General features: G+C 37.4%; 1 protein-coding gene across 1 annotated transcript in view; it reads left to right on the top strand.

Annotated features, from left to right (window-relative positions):
• The window catches only part of LOC103179428 (A disintegrin and metalloproteinase with thrombospondin motifs 20), a 185357-nt gene that overhangs the window by 43175 nt on the left and 124318 nt on the right, over positions 1-17864 (top strand). Inside the window, exons 4-8 of the mRNA XM_042334947.1 lie at positions 1870-2138; positions 9863-9946; positions 11705-11829; positions 13740-13780; positions 14996-15101. Coding sequence (XP_042190881.1) covers positions 1870-2138; positions 9863-9946; positions 11705-11829; positions 13740-13780; positions 14996-15101 — 625 coding nt within the window. The remainder of the gene's footprint in view (positions 1-1869; positions 2139-9862; positions 9947-11704; positions 11830-13739; positions 13781-14995; positions 15102-17864) is intronic.

Here is a 17864-nt window from a genome sequence, read left to right as displayed (position 1 = left end):
TTTGTTGTAAAATTGTGTTTATTACAGAAAATGAATTTGTTTAAAAAAAGCATTTATTTTCTTTCATAACTTTTCACTTTATATGAACCAAGGAACCACTCACCCACATCCTTTTTGGCTGGCAAAGCTGCATGGTACTTGAGACTAGAAATAGTGGATGGGAAGAAAGGCAAATTGTTCTCTATTTGTTCTTTCATTTTTATTTTTTATATTGACCATGTGCTTTGCAAGTTTTTTTTAACAAAAAGCTTTGAGTTTAATTTTCAATGCTGCCATTAAGCAAAGGAGTTGCGTATGATTAGTTTATGAGCTTACAACAATGCCTGTTCATTTCCATCACAGTATTTTAGCCAAAAGAATGTGGCTTGATAAAAACAGTTGATATATTTTTGGCAAAGAAGAAACCCCTTGACTACTCCTCCAATGTCTTCATGAATAATAATTTTGGGGACAGGTGCCAAAGAAAATTCACAATAACGAAAGTCATCAGGAATAGAGAGAGCAATGAATTAAGAGATAGCCTAAAGAGACTATTATGATTGAAGAATTGCAAGTTAGTTTTAGAAAAATGGTGAAAGTTGTTAATTTTACTCATTTGACTTATTCCTCATTGTATTCTATAAATCACATGACTCATCCAGTCTGTGGCGCTCCTTTATCTTGTGCAACAACATACTTTTTTGCCATATTTTCATGCAAAATTAGTTCTGGATTTCCTTGGAGGACTGCAATCTTTGTGACTTGTTTCTTCCAATTTTCGCCCCCCCACCCTAGTTTGCCAGCTAAATTTATTGGTGTTACATCGCATGGCGCATTTGTCTTTTGTATTCTGAATGTTAAATTGTCTGGAAAATTCTGCCAAAAGACTCCGATCCTTGCCCTTAGTATAGTGGGTGTCAGTTGTTTCAACTGACATTTCTTACACCTCAACACAGAAGGTTATGGATTTTAAGCCCCATTTAACTTGTCATGACACCCCACTGGAAAATTTAAGGAAGCCCTGCATCTGTTGATGAGTTATATAATCATGTGCATAAATATGGAGTACAATAATAATAATCCTTGCAGTTGATATAGCGCTTTTCACGTCTTCTAGATGTCTCAAAGCACTTTGCAGAATATACTGTATAGTGATTTGACAGTATATTTGTGGGCGAAACGCAGCAACTAATTGCGGACAGCAGTGTCCCACAAACAGTCTTGGATTGAGTGACCAAATTATTATTGTATTTTTTTGAGGGATTGTTATCCCTGGAAAAGCTATCCACCAACCGACTAACAACCGGGTTCCTACTAACTGTTAGGTAAACAGAGGCGTGTAAGGAAATTTGCCCAACATTTCGCCCTGCCGGGAATAGAACCCAGGTCTTTTGCTTGGGAACAAGTGCTCTAACCACTGAGCTACAGAACTGCACAATAATAATATGTAATTAAGGCAATTAAACAGAGATGTAGCCATGATAACCTGGCCACAATTCATCAAAAGACGAAAAATTCCAGTGCATTCCTTCTTACATATGTCAAATAATAATTTGGTGTTAGCACCACCTTTAACTTTGGGAGAATAGCTCAGAGCACCAACAGGATTTACTGTGGGTGAAGCGGAGTGACTGTGTATTTGTAGGTGAATACGACAATTGTGCACAGCAATGACCGGCAAATGGCTGTGAAATGAATGATCAATTTTACTTGGGGGATACAAAAACCTGAATGAAAAAAGAAATATCTTTTCTTGAGAAGGGTTTGTCAAGTAATTGCATTAAAAAAAAGGTTCTTTGAAATCCCAGTGTTCTAACAACCACTTTTATTTAGCATTGATATTTCAATTTTAAGGTAAAACCTCTAATTTGATATTTGTTTCTGCTGCAGAACAAACACCTCATATGAAGAAAAGACTTCTCAAGATGCACAATGCTAGCAGTACTAATGAGCATCTAGATACCTTAAATGGTGCGATTAGCTCCGAGCAACCTCCAACTAAAGATTCCGCATTAGGAAGTGGAGCACAGCTGCACACAAGACAAAAGCGCTTTTTGTCGTATCCAAGAATTGTGGAGGTGATGGTCACCGCTGACAGCAAGATGGTGCAGCATCATGGACGGCATTTGCAACACTACATTTTAACGCTTATGTCCATAGTAAGTAAGCATCAGCAAATGGCGCCTTCAGTTTGTGCAAGTGAAAGGAACACAACACTGGAAAGAGATCATACGTTTCTTTTATTTGTATAATAATAATAATCCTTGCATTTGATATAGCGCTTTTCACGTCGGGAGGATGTCCCAAAGCGCTTCACAGAACACACTGTAAAGTGAATTGACTGTATATTTGTGGGCGAACGCGGCAGCCAATTGCGCACAGCAATGTCCCACAAACAGTCGTAGATTGAAAATGACCAATTTATTATTGTTTTTGGTTTTGGAGGGATTATTATTAGGCTCTGTGTGGAGTAAGGAAACTTGCCCAAGGTTTCGCCCTGCCTGGAATTGAACTCAGGTCTCTCACTTGCAAAGTACGTATCTTCAATCTGCAGAAAGCTGACTGCTGTCCGACTTTTAAATTCCCTAAGTATTTTGGGGTTTTCGTCCAGTGCTGGAGGAGCTGATTTAAGCAATATCCTATGGGCCGCCTGAGATTTTTAATTGGGACGAAGAAACATTTTGAGTGGTAAAATCATTGTTATCTCTCTAAAATGTTACAAAGGAGCAAATGTAGGCCATTCAGCCCATCGGGCCTGCTGTGCCATTTTATTAGTCCATAGCAGCCCCTTTGTCCTTTAATGGCATTTCCCTGACTTTTTATCCATGTCCTTCTAATCCTTACTTGACAAGTATCTACCTATCTCCCTCTTGAAACCTCTTAATTAATTCACTGTTTAAGGCCTTCCAGCACAGTGCATTCCACGCTCTCACAACTTTGCATTGTTTCTCAGCTCTGCTGCTGTTGTACAATGAGAAAACTCACAGTAAGCAAATCAAAGTAATTGCAAAAAATCTACTTCAAAACATAATCAAAATTTAAGAAAAGCTTTGTCTTTTAAAATGAGCTGATCACTACTCAGTAGTGAGTACTTCACGTGATACCAAAGTGTGTCTGGCATGATAATTCCTGCTTTTCACTGTATGCCATTTGGTCAGAAATAATGGTCCCGCTGGAAAATAAAAAACATGTTAGTTTTGTAAAAGCAATTGAAAGTGTTACCGATTGAGTAAGACAAATGGACTTGAATGTTGTTTTGAGTTCTTTTTCATTCAGCAAACTGGTAAACTTGTGCTATAGTAATTCTTTAATAGATTTAGTTTAAACTGTGACATAAATCTCCATTGTAGTGATCAGTTAAATTTGACTAGTAACAATAATAATCCTTGCATTTGATATAGCGCCTTATCACATCTTTGAGATGTCTCAAACGCTTCACAGAATATACAGTAAAGTGAATTGACTATATTTTGTGGACAAAACGTTGCAGCCAATTGCACACAGTAGTGACAAAGAAATAGTCGTGGATGGAGAGACCAGATTGTAAAAAAATTTTTGTGAACTGATTATTACCCCCAGGAAAGCGATCCGCCAATTGACTTAACAACCGGGTTCTTACTTACTACTAGGTAAACAAAGGCGTGTGGAATAAGGAAACTTGCCTAAGGTTTAGCTCTGCCCAGGAATCGGACCCAGGTCCTCTTGCTTTTGAGGCGAGTGCTCCAAACCAATATGCTACAGGATTTGTTTATTACAATTTGTACAAGCAGATACCACATCAGAACTACAAGCTAGGCTGGAACAACTTCTCTGTAAAATTGCTTTCTCTTTCCTTTCTCCCATTTCTCTCTCTCTCTATGAACACATTCTCAACGAATTTATAAAGTGTTTGTGGGTTAATTTCCTGAGATTGACGCTACTTGCATGAAGGGCACTATATAACTGCAAGTTATTCTTGTCGTATTATAAAATGGCATGAGGCGGATGGGAAACATTAATTTGTAAATATTGAAAACCGTCAGTGCTACTGTGGGTCTCAGTGAATACATGCCTAAAATTGGAAGCAAAAGTAATTCTACAGTGCACTGGCAGCAAGCTATTTTATTGTAGGAAGGATAACGATAATGATAGATTTTGTCTTCGTATTACACAAAGACCATTTTTGGCTGACCTTTGCAGCAGAACCCCCATGAAGGTGTGACAAGCCCATGTTTATAGTCTGGTAATTAGTTGCTGTCAGTAGAGTGACAACCAAGATTTAGCTTCAGGGCAACAAGCTGGTAAAATAACCTTTGAAAAGTCTTTAACTTTGAGGCCATATATTGTTTTTGATTCAATACATACAGCAGTCTGTGTAAGCCTAACCAGAAATATAGTTGTGATTCAGATTTTTCTTCTCTCCAAAAGATGGTGTGAGATAAATTATAAATAAGATCTAAGCAGAACAGTTTCAAACAGGATATCTTAATTAAGGAATGACCAATGATGACCGTTGTGAGGGGAAGTAAGTGAAGTTTCTGACTGGACTTCAAGGTGTCATGCCTTATAATGGAAGATCAGAATTGAGTTGATCCAATATAGGAGTAGGATCTAGGAGTAAAGCATGTCTGGAGTTTTCTTGTGCACTGTGAATGATCGACCAGCCAGGGCTGACTCATTGACATGGAGAAGCGTATCAGTCATTCAGGACAGAGATTCTTGCCACTCAGTTCCTGATAATCTTACATGCCAAAGTCTAATGGGCTGTGCTGTTTCATCTGATTAAAATCCGGTTGTATATTCTTGGCCCCCACAACCAGAACTTTTGACAACCTCCACCTAAATTCTCTGGAAGGAGTGCATAGTGAATACTCCATACCAAACAAATGGAAACTATACATCTGTGGTGCTCTCAGTAGTTTGGTTTACATGTTTAAGCATGGTGTGGGTTTCTGAATGGGTCACATACATGACTGACTAAAAAAAGTGGGGACCAAAACGTACATCACACGAAACCGCAGGAAGTGTAGGAACCTGCAGGAACTTGCACTCCAAAAGTAGAATGCATCAGTAAGTGTTATGATCTAGGCTTTCAACGTCTCTGTGATCTCAGTCTATAATGCTCCATATTGTTCCTCTGTGATAAGTATTTCTGGGGACATTTCCTCCCATTGATGTGCAGCATGCCACCGTGGACACATTTCAGCCAAAAATTAGGATTCAAATACAAAACATCTTTTGGAATCCATTTTACAGGTATTTGTTTATTTTTTAAAAGGGCTGTTGTATTACTCCACGCAAACAGTTTTATAACTTGCCAGTTGTTTAACATGTCCAGTATTCTGCAAAGTAAACTCTTTATGTAACCCTGTGTTCGAGAGCCAAGCAAAAACAATGTTGCAATGAGCTGTGCATCACAGAAACGTTTATTTTTGTCAAACACATAACTTAACAGACTGTGATTTCTTGGTAATCGATTGTAAATGATCAAACAATCATGGTTATTCAAGAATGCACGGTTTTCATGAAAAACTGTTGAACACATTTTCTCCTCATTCATTTACAAATGCAGAACAAATGTTATGGAGCCTGCATCATTGTCCCACAAACAGCCATGAAGCAAATTACCGACTTTACTTGGGATTGTTGATCAGGACACATTGATTTACATAGAATTAAGCAGCTCCACACCTCCATCAATCAGTGGGTATGTGTGTGTAAACCGTGGGCATGATTGAGGTGCTCTCAAGCATTTTGAGCTGTGCTGTTCACAAGGAAGTGCACAGGGAGTTCCTGGTACCTGCTAAACTGGCTCCAAGGAAACATGCTCTGCAACAGATTGTCAGAATTGAGCCAGGTTGGTCTGGAGTGGGTCCAGGGCATTACTCATGACATATCAGGCAACTTGGCTCGTCTGCAGTATTTGGAGGGGTAAACTGATCACTTGAGGCAGGGATGTTACCCACTCAACTCATGTTCTCCCTGCAAGTCAAAGCCCTCACAGGTAGAGTGGCCCTAGCTGGACAAGCAGCAAGGAGCTTGCCAGACAGTGCACTCAATGGCAAAAGTTTCAGAAGGTTAAACCCCTAACATGCACTCTGGGTTCTCCAAGCATTGCTTCTCTCCGACCTATGCCTCACACTATCCAGATTAGGTAAGCAGGGACTGTCCTTCAAGGAGAGAGTATGCATTCCAATCGCAGGGAAATTCGCATGTGTAGGTGGAATACAAAATGGAACTCTTATTTTGGTTTTGATATTCTTAAGAGTAGTGATGTTTTCTTTGCATGTATCAAAACAACAAAAGAAAATTCATTAAGATAAAAAACTAAAATGAGTTCATGGACCTTCAGGCATACATTTTGTTTGAAAGTATGCAGAACTATCCTTAGTCTCAGGCAAGAGCGGGAAACTAACGATAAATCCAGCTTCCTGCTCCAAATTGCTCCCAGTAATGGTTGGGAGTAACGTGGTGTTGCTTCCAGCACTATAAACCATTTACAAATGTAGTCAATTTCAACAATCAAGCTAGCAGTGAAAATAACGATTCTCTTTGTTGTACTTTGAGAGGGGAACATTATGCTTTTTCATAGGTTTTATGACCCTTGGTAGAGTGTGCTTTTAACACTTGACCTCAGCAAAGCATTGTTTGAATGCTGTATGGTTTGGAGTACTATTATAATCAGTATTATTTTCAAAAGTCTTCAAGTAAAGAACTGAAAGGTTTGCTAATTGTTATGAAGTTTGTCAGTGAAAAAGAAGCAATTGAAATGTGTTTTGGACATTGTGATCTAATGAAAGAATTTATTTTTATTTATCTCAGTGAGTACAGTAATAACTTTTAGGAAATATTGGTCACATCCATCACAGCAATATATCCCCTGATATTTTATTGAAGAGCTTCAAGACATTCATCTTACGTCAAAGGAACTGTGTAAGTGCCTGCTGATTGAATAATACAACACAATTCATTTGTCAGAGATTAAATGGATCTGTTCTCTTTCCCCCTCCCCTCCCACAAACGCACCCTTCAAAAGAATTCTTATAATGCGTTGTTTTTAATTAGTTTGTCATGAACTCTGCATTCAGCATGTTATTCACCTCTTATCAGTATAAATCATACCCGATTCTTTCAAAAGCCAGTTCTAATTGGAAAACGCTTTTGTTGAATTACTGACATTTTTGCTGGTGTAGTGGCAGGTGCATGGCAACACTTTAAGCCAAGAGGTACTCAATCTCCTTTGCACTTTTTGATACACAGACTGTTTCTTTCAAGACAATTGACTGCTTCTGCCTGCCCTTTTAATCAGTCTACATACTGAGGAAACTGCTGTTTTTCTGTAGCTTTCTTATTGCTTAACAGTAGAATTTCAAGAATGTTAGAAATCAGTAAATATACTTTTATTTTCAGTATTTTCCAAACAATGTAGAAAACCCCCCTGACCAACAATTTCAGAAGCCAGACCATAAGAGAGTCTTAGCTGTTGTAGAGCCGTTGACCCATTTGAACACATTCTTCCAGACCACACAACCTACTTTCCTCCCATTACAGCATGAAACTGTATCTTAATCAAGTCTAGTTCTGTGTAAATTATCCTTCGTGGGAAGCGGTTCCAGTCATTAATTATTCTCTGTGTAAAGAAATACAACCTGGTGTCTTAGCTGAAATTGTCCTGAAACTGCATCGTCTTGTTCTGCATCCACGGAGAATCCGAAAATATTGTTCTTTCTGAACCCCATTTAAAATTTAATATGCAATGCAATCCTATTAAAATGTGTCTTGGTATATTATGTATCTTCTAATAGTGTAGGTGTATGTCCTTATTATAAGGTACATCCATTTAGGACGTACTTTATAATACATAAGAAGCATCACAAGTGACACTCCTTTTGTACTGCCCTTTGTGCAAGAAACACTGCTGATGTCACCTAATTTATGCGTACTTTGCACAGTAAGTGCGTTAGTGGTGCTTCTTGTGCATAGTCAGTAACCCTTCCTGCGGAAAATGTACGTATCCGCAATGTGCAGGAAGTGGATTCAGTGGTTACCTGCTGACCCGTAAGTTATTTGAAACCAGGATATCCTCAGCATAGGCAGCTGTGCTTTCATTAAGCAAAGATTTGTATCCATTGAGTTTATAGCCTTGTAATAGGCTAATGGACAGATGGGTTCTGTTGAAAATGAAAGGCAAGTTTGAATTGAGGTTTAATGTAAGGGAACATATGGGTCTATACCTATCACATTGAGGAAACTGACAAGTCTTCTTGGGGAAGTAAAGGGTCAAAAAGGAGATGCCTTTGCCAATGGTTCAATAGACCAAACCCTTCCCCTTTCAAACTGAGGTGTTCATATACTTGTGGTCATCTCTGAAGTAGAAATTTGCATACCTAAGGCACATATTTCTTTTGGTTGGCAAAATTACTGACCTTGGTGAACTGAGTTTATTGTGGAGTATTGCCACTTTACACACAAATGCTGGCAAAGTCAAAAACTTTACTGACTTTACTGCAGAATTTCATTCTCCTTGACTATAGCTTACCTCAAGCAAGCAAAGCTTATAGAATTCTTTCCATCTAGGATGAGTGGTTACACAACCTGTTCGAGAACAAATGAGAAATGATTCACAGAATACTTCCAGTTATTGTGTAAATCTTAAGGCATAAATACTCCTGTTCCGCTGCGCAAGGAGATGCAGTAAATTAGGGTTAAACATTTACAATAAGTTCACGCTTCAGCATTTTGTTTGTGGCTTGTAAATTGTGTAACTGAAAACTGAAATATGATTTTAATAGTAGAATATGGAGTTGTGCTCCGCCACTGTCGAGCGCCCCTGGACTTTACCCTGCGTGAGAGATCCTATATAAATGCAAGTTGTTATTGAACTATTTTGGATGAATGACTTTTTTTTCAGAATTACAGAACTTGAGTTACACTGTGACTATTTTATGAGCCACACTGTGTCATCTGTCTGGTCTCTCTGAATAAGATTGCCTAAGTACCAAGCTCTGATATATTGTGTTCTGTGAGCTGTCCAGTGGGAAATAGATTCAGACTGTCTAAATTTGTTTCACCATGATCCCTTAACAACTGTTGGCGAGAAGACTTGTATCTAATCTGTCTGAGCAGAATTTGAACCCAGGTCCCGAAGGTGAAAGGACAATCTTCTTGCTCATTGTAGGTACTTCCCAATCCTATTTTAAGTAAATACACTTAATTTACTTCTTGTCTAATATATACTGCTGCAGTTTTCAGTGGCCCAGCCTCATTATTCCACTTGGCAGAATCAATGATTTACGGAAATTGTTTAGCAGCGCATTAGAATGACACTTATTTTAACTCATTGAATACTGGATTATTTTTCAAGCACTTAAACTATGCAGTTGTGTTTCAGTAACTACAGAATCAATTTATTTCCAGCTGCCACATTTGTGTTGTTTCCAAGGTCTATATCTCACAACTGTTGTATCTGAGCTGAGAAGTCAAATTTCTAGAAGTCACTATTTCAGCTCCAGGGTCAGAAATGTCATGAACGGAAGGAGTTGGTCACTACAATGGTGAGCTGTACTCACAAAGATTCTAGCAAGTGTACAAGAATCACCAATATTAACCAGATCAGTGCTAGGGATGAAGCAATTTAGATAACTGTTTGGCACAGAAATTAGTTGAATGATATTAGAGATGATGTGTGATTTTTTTTCCCCTAATATATTATATTTCTATTTCCTTTGGGACCAGACAAGTGCTGTTATGGACTATTCACAAGTCGTACACAATTCCTTTGATCGTTTAGAAACTCAGTATTATATCCTTGCCCTTTGAAAATGAATTATCATGCCCAGAAACCTTTGAATTAAAATGCTTCTCTTACTTGCAATGTTTCTTACTTTATATGTGTTTATTTTAGGTGGCTGCAATCTATCGAGATCCCAGTGTGGGAAATCTGATCAACATCGTTGTTGTAAAGTTAGTTGTGATCCACAATGAACAGGTAAATCCAATTAGTTCCAGTGCCTCCTCAGTCTCTTATCTGGATTAAATAATTCCTTATATAGTGGTACCTGAACAACTGAAAAATCAAATGAGAAAATTAAGATACACCTTTCTTAAAGCCTCCATTGTGGATTCCATCCTCTCAACCAAGCATCAATTCCAGATTGTGTACCTCTTGTCTAGCATCTCCCAAATATAACCCTTCACAAATAAAACCAAGATAGCACTTTATATTGGAACATTTGAGTTCAGTTGAGATTCCTAAATTGGTGCTATATTCTGTTAAATTCCAGTTTTGTTCTGTGAACTCATACCAAATAGAAACTATTCCCAAAACGTAGAACTTAACTTAAGTTCTAAGTTGTAGTTTTGTTAAGTTCTAAGTCTTGTTATGTTCTTAGAACTGTTAATGTACAGAGAGGGAAATAAAAATTGAAATTGTCACTCTTGTCTGACTGTGTGAGATCCATATTTTAGTCCAAGAACATAGCAATGTTCTGAGGAAGTCATCGCACTGTTCCTTTGATTTTTCATACTCCATATTGCAGACATTGTGCGAAAGCAAATATTTGTCTTTGCTTAACATTATTGCTTTTATTTTGTAGTATCATTTATTTAATCAAAACGTTAATATTTGCCATCAACATTGTAAAATTTGGAAATGCAATGCTTGAAAATGTGACCTCAGTGAGGCAGTCTTTGGGAGCTGTGCCAAAAAAAAGTATTTCAATGAAGGATGTTTTGGGATGCATTTTTGCGTGGTTTCACAATAGTAGAGAGCAGTGTGAACAGTACATTCCATGTTGTACCAGACACTGTTTTGGTATGACTGCTCTGCACTTCTAGCAGTTATAAACTCCCGTGTTGAGATGCTATTTTACAATTACAGAAATCTTAATCAAAATCCCCAAACTATCACAGAATTTATTGAATTAAAATGCATTCAAATCCCTGACTGTCCAGCCTCTTGGGATGTTCTCCCGATGTGAAAGACACTATACAAATGTAATTTTGTATTGTATTCTGTGCTTTAGTTTTCATTGAAGCAGAGTGACAAAAAGTTGGCTTTTGACTCTGTCAGTGGCAACCTGAAACCTGGAGGTGAAGAAAAACTCTTGGTTATAAGTATTATAGAAACATTTCAAACACCTGGATCATCCCCTCTCCTGGTCTGTGGTGTTAATACTCTCAAAGAAGTGCTCAGAGATTAATTTGGGCACGGAGAGAGGAAAATGCTTAAAAGTAATTAGTCATTGCAGCAGAAGTACTAACTGAAACAAAAGTTTTGTTAAATATCACTGTACTATGTGGATAGAACATCACAGAACAACACTACAGCTCAAAGAGTGAATTGAAAATTCGAGTCGGTCCAGGAAACCTGGTTGCAATTGGATGTAAAGAGCCTGTACAAGCATAGCTGACAGTGATTAGAAAATCAAATGTTGTGACTCATCACTGAGCATGAATATGCTGTGTATGTTGATCAGACTGTACACTGAAGTTGAAACATTTAACCTATGTAATTATCTCCTCCAGTTAAGGAGTGGATCACAGTATAGATTTGGTTCAGTTCCAAAGTTCTCCTTCAACCAACTGAGATTTGAAACTCACATTACATGTGTCTTTGTTTCAATTGATTGGGATCATGCTCAGAAGTAGAATATCTCTGGATAGTTTTGTTTTTGGCTTTGCCTAGTACCTTGCAGGGCGTGGTGTACTTTGCTTCATCTATGTCTTGCATTCTGCACCCTTTCAGGAAGGACCAAGCATCACATTTAATGCAGCTACAACTCTCCACAACTTCTGCGTGTGGCAGCAAACCCAGAACGTCTTGGATGATGCTCACGCATTGCATCATGACACAGCAGTTCTCATAACTAGGTAAACACTGAGTAAATACTGTGCATTCAGTCCCAGTTTTCAATACTGAAGTAGTACTGACGAGAAAAGGGGATAAAATAAAGTAAAATAAAGCCTTATTTTGACTGGCTGATGTAGGATGTAAGCTTACCACGACTACCTGCAGAGCCATGGAACGATACATGTCTTACCCCGCCTTGACTCTTGCAATTAATTGAGAAAAAACAAATAATAATAATAATATGAACATGAAGTTTAAATCTTTGATGAATGTTGCAATTGGAATCTAATAGATTTCAATAGAAGTTGATGAATAATCTGATCTTAAATGAAGTCAGGAGCATGGAAAAGTGTGAAGAAGAATACTGCAGAATACAGGAGAGCACAGGCAGGATAGAAGTTGGACAGATATGTGACAAATGAAGTTCAAGTGAATGTGTAAAGAGTATTTTAGAAAAAGGAACCTGAAATGCAAATATATCCTTATAAAGTAAAATTCTCTGAGAAGTGGAGGGACTGGGGAATCTGGTGTACAGATTTACAGATCTTTGAAAGTGTGATTACAGGTCGAAAAATATAAAGAGAAATATAAAAGGAATATTAGGATTTTAAAAGCCTTAATATTCATTTTTAAAAACTAAACGGATTAAGGGATATGGGGATAGGACGGGTAAATGGAATTAGGTTAGAAGATCAGCCATGATCTTATTAAATGGCGGGGCAGGCTCGAGGGGCTGAATGGCCTAGTCCTACTCCTATTTCTTATTTTTGTATTAATAGGAGCATTGAATACCAAAGTGAGGTGATGAATTTCAACAGGACACCGATTAGGCTACAGCTGAAGTATTATGTACTTTTTTGGATGTTCTATTATAAAAAGGATATCAAAGACATGGAGCGGGTGCAGTATAGATTCACTTGGATAAGACAAGGATAAGAGGATATGGTTATAAACAAAGGCTTAACAACTAGGGTTGCATTTACTGGAGCAGAGAAAGTTAAGAGGGGGGATCAAATAATAGTCTTTGAAATTATGAAAGGGCTTGACAGGGGAAATAAAAGATTTCCAATGCTTGCTGAATTAACAACAAGGGGAACAAGTTCAAGATCATCAAGGCATAAAGGGGGAGGTTGGGTGATTTTTTTCTCTGGCACAAAGAGTTATTAGGGTGTGGAGCACATTACTGCATGTAGCTATTCGACTGCAACATTTAAAAGAATTAGACAAACGTACTGTATAAAGATATAAAAGAGAATGATGAAACGGCAGGAAATGGGATTAGAGCAGACAGTTTCTCGTGGGGAGCAACTACAATTTAGGTACAAGGGGTCGAATTACGTCCTTCTGTCCTTAAATTCCTGTAATATAACTTCTTAGGCCTATTTGTACCCATAGAAGTAAATCAATATAACTTATGGCTATAAAGTGATATGGAACAGAAAGTCAAGCTTGTTACAATGGCTAAAGGTTCTCCAGGACTCTTTGGTAAACTAGTTATGAATGGAATCAGTACCAATTTGCATTCGCTGTGTTGATGCAGTAGTGAGAATAACTGTGCCTCTGGACCACCTCCTCATTGGTGATTTCAGCACCAGGGCTCCACTCTGATAAATTCTGCATTTTTCACAGGATCCACAGACAGTTCACTTTGAACACAGCAGTAACTGCGGTTGATGGTGGGGGGATTGGTCTTGTAAAATGCTCCTTATTTGAATGTGTAGCTAATTCGCTCTCAATGGAACACCAGGGCTTTGAAGTATTTCACCACTCTTCCCCTTCACCGAACCAAGGGCTAACTAGAAATGTAACAGTTATACTCCACCTGACTGCTGAAGATTAGATAAACATACAGGCACTGAAAGTTTGTGTTACTGATTAGAATTTCATTTTTTCTTAAAATTCTTATCTAGTTTAATTTGTTTGATTTTAGGGAAGACATTTGTAGAGCTAGAAACAAGTGTGATACACTCGGTAAGTGAAACGGACCAACTACTATGCAGGGTAGGTTCACTGTACAAAAATCATGTTTATAAAATTGGAACAAAGTAATTCCTAGGAATAATCACCTTGACTGTTTTACATGTGAATTATTTGACCTTGTTTGTTCTTTTCTTCTGAATATAGGACAAACCGCATTTTGCTTAAAACTTTGGGTGTTTAGTAGATGTTGCAATTTAATGTTCAAGACGTAAGACTAATGCGTATGTCCAGCTTCAGTAGAAAGCTGCATGCCTTTGCAGCCTGTTGTACAGAAGTGTACTACTTATGTAGAACTGATAAAAACTGCAAAATTAACAAAGCTCGGGACGTATATTCTTAAATGAGTAGGAATGTCTATAGAGACTCCTCGCTTCAAAATGCTCCCCCATCTTCAGGAAAAAGGAAGAAAATTATGCCATTATACTTTTTACAGCAAGGAATCCTTGCTTTACTACGTTATCTGAGACATATATATTCTTTTACAGTCTTGCGTATATTTTTATGTGACAAGTGGCAAAGATTTTGAATTCTCAATGGCATGAGCAGCAGATCCAGTTTAGGCTTGTCACTGTATGTTTGTTTGAAGCTGGGCCAGTCAATTTTCCGTTGCCCAGAAAGTGGGGTAAATGAGCCTATAATTTTCACTGTGTTAATTTATGCATTTCGGAACCAATGAAGGAACATATTTCAACCTTGGGATATTGCTCAGTATGTCAGACATCCTGTGCTATGGAATGATTGAAAGTTGGAGCCAGGTGCATCCGACTGCAAACTGTTCTTATAGGCCTTCTCTCAAATGTTTTTTTTCAAAAAGTGATTTGAGAAATCTTGACGACGTGATAAGGCGCTATATCAAATGCAAGGAATATTATTATTATGTTTAAGAATAGTATTGGAGAGAACTGCTAATGTGTGAAGAGAAAGATGAAGCAAGTTGTGGGACATTATTTTTTCTAAAGGAAAGTCCCTTTTCTGCTTTACATTTCTTTGTCGCACACTTGTGCTGCCATTCTAGTTCCACTCTTTCAACCATTTTAAGTGAATTTCTTTCTGGGGACTCGGGCATGACAGAAGGTGTCCAAAAGCAGCCAACATCTGCACATTAAAGGACAAGGTTTTTTGCCCGTCTCTACGTGGGATATTTTTGTATTTAATCTTTAGTTGGCTGTCACTGAGTGTAAACTATATGCTCCCTTTTTTTTTCAGGATTAGCAGAGCTTGGTACAATGTGCGATCCATATCGCAGTTGCTCCATTAGTGAAGAGAACGGTCTAAGTGCTGCTTTCACTATAGCACATGAACTTGGGCATGTGTAAGTATTTTACTGGCCATGATACACTATCTCAGCAGAAGGTAATGCTCACTGATGACACAGTGGAGTTTGCAACTAAAACATAATCTGACCAATTTGGGTGTATGATGTGATATTATGATTTGACTAACAACATTACTCAGCTTGTCATTGCGGAGCCCTGTGTACATTTTGCTCCTTTGCTCTTACACACGCACCTGCTAAATTATATGTCTGGAACTGACTGATCTTTGATGTTTAACTTGTTGAGTTTGTCTGTTATTTTTTTCTTCAGATGTAATGTGATGTAATTATGGCTTTGAAAACTGGTTAAACCAGAAAATTTGCCTTCGATTAAAGAACTTAGCATAAAGAATTCAGTACTTTAAACTTTATTCTTTCAGGCTTTGTCCCATTTATTAAACCTTCAAAATGTTTAAATACATCAAAGTGTACAACCTAGCATAACCAAGAAGTTTACTAATTATTGCAAGAGAATTACTGGGTGATTACAAATTGCCAGTTTGGTTTCAATAGAAGAGTTATCCATGTGCATCATGCCAAATAACTTTGTCTTTGTAAAGGTAGTGAAATTCAAATGTAACCCTCTTATCCCCTATTTATGTAGTTGTTATGCACTCATCTACAAGGCTTCGGCACATGACTTGGTCCCAGACTTTTGCTGATTTTGTGTAATTCTCTTCTGGCAAGAGCAATCTCATGCAATTTGTCTTCTGATTTATTATTCCTTTTCCTTTTTGTGGGAGAACACCTCCCTTCCATTCCACGTCTCAGTGTGGCATGGTTCATGTTGGAATTCAACAAATGAAAAATCATGAGCATTTAAACGTCGTCCCCAATCCATTATTTATTGCCCTGCCTTATATTTTAAATAGGACTTTCATTTTTAAAGTTTAGGAACCTTCTACACTAATTCAACTGTTCTTCTTCAACATTGGCAAAACTACTAGTTTGAGTTTTCTGTTTCCTTGAGCCTTTTCAGTGAGCAGCTTATTCAGTGAAATGTCTCTACTTTGCTCTGATTCTTTCCGGGTATATCCTTCTCTGCTCTTGAAGAATGCCCTTTGTGAAAGTGTACATTGTATGCGAGTGTTTGTGGTATACAATTCTCTGGTCCTCTAAGATTTGATATATTGAAATTGTGTTGCATTATCACTTCTTGTTCTACACAATGGTGGTATACACAACCCACACAACGTATTAACATTTCAATTGTAAGGAAAAAATGTTTGCCTAAAAAATCCACGGAATTGCCATAAATGCATTACATTTCAATTGGTGAGTGGGTGATTTTTACCTTAGCATGAGAAATTGGGAGCTGCAAAATGTACGTTTTTTGATTTCAATCACATTTCAGGAAGAGGCCAAAGATTTTAATGTGCCCTTTTTTTTAAAAAGCAAAGTCATCTCTGCCCTATTTTGAATTTTTTAAACGATTGACTCAATTTTTTTCAAACTGCTCTGAAGAATGTAAGTATATTTTTATGAACTGCTGCTTGCAATGTTGCACATTGTCACCACCAGGGGGCAGAGAACGCTTCCCTTCATGCAATGCATTCTGGTTCCAAGGCATTCCTGTGGTTCTATTTTTTAGTACATATTAAATTTAGAGTTAAACATTTATTTTTGGAAGGGAAATCCAATTTTCAGTTTACTTGCGTGCACTATTCTTGCAGATTTTGCGTATACCTGTGTGAGTGAGAGGTAGAAATTGCATTCATATATTTTACAATAGAATTTGTGCTAAAAAGCTCAACTTTTTGGCATTTGGTCTTGATTCATTTGCAGACCTTTCCACAAAGCGGGTCATGATCTATATAGCACCTATAGACCTAGAACTGTTCCACAAACATACATGTCCAGTGTATTTTTATCTTTATTGAAGACTTTTAGATCTCAATCCCAGCATTATTGCTCAGTTAGTCAATTGAAACAATATAGTAATTATGTAATATAAAAACCCTTATATCTCGCCTTTCACGTCAGGAGTATGTCGCAAAGAATTTACTGTAAAGTGCAATGACAATGTGTTTTGTAGTTGAATTCATGTACGATTGTAACATTATTCCAGAAAATCAAAAGGCAACTAAGTAAACTTCTTTTTCTTTCCATTACTGCCCCTGGAATTCCACAATGAAAATTGTATTGCAGAGATGATAGATGGAGTCTGGTGTAACTTAAAATAATACTATTAAAAATGGGAGTTTAAAACAAGACTAGACCACAGCGTGTTTGTGGGATACAAGTTTTTTTGTAATTTAATCACAGCTGTGGTTTCTTCTTGCTGCAAGGAAATATTCGTTCAACATGTGCAGTTGCTTATAAAAAAATAAACTTTATCTCTGAATGATTTTTATTCCATGTCTTAAAAAGTTTGAAAAACTCACCAGATACCCATCTTATTTTCCTGCAAACAAGGAAAGTTGGTTCCTTTTTTTCAGAGTAAAGTTTTTTTCTGCCAAGATTCATCTGCATTTTATGTATGCATAAAGCACACTATTTTGTCATCTTATTAGGTGTTGGTGATGAGTGCTTGTTGATAAAGGAAATGTCACAACCTGGAATGTGTTGGAAAGTGTGCACTCATGGTTTTGAACCTGATTTTATATTACAATAGCTCTACTTTGGGGCTCATTTCTTACAGTAGCTATATATATGATCAATTTTTATCTCTATAAGAATAGTTTCAGTTTTATTTTTGTTGCTTCTGTGGCACTTTAAATCCTTTGTTTAGAAGGTATATTGTCACTTGCTCCGAAGCCC

Source organism: Callorhinchus milii, unplaced genomic scaffold (genome assembly GCF_018977255.1).
Source record: "Callorhinchus milii isolate IMCB2004 unplaced genomic scaffold, IMCB_Cmil_1.0 Scaffold5, whole genome shotgun sequence".
NCBI classification, from domain to species: Eukaryota; Metazoa; Chordata; class Chondrichthyes; order Chimaeriformes; family Callorhinchidae; genus Callorhinchus; species Callorhinchus milii.
Note: the sequence above shows the minus strand (reverse complement) of the source record. Positions and strands in the feature narration are given on the sequence as shown.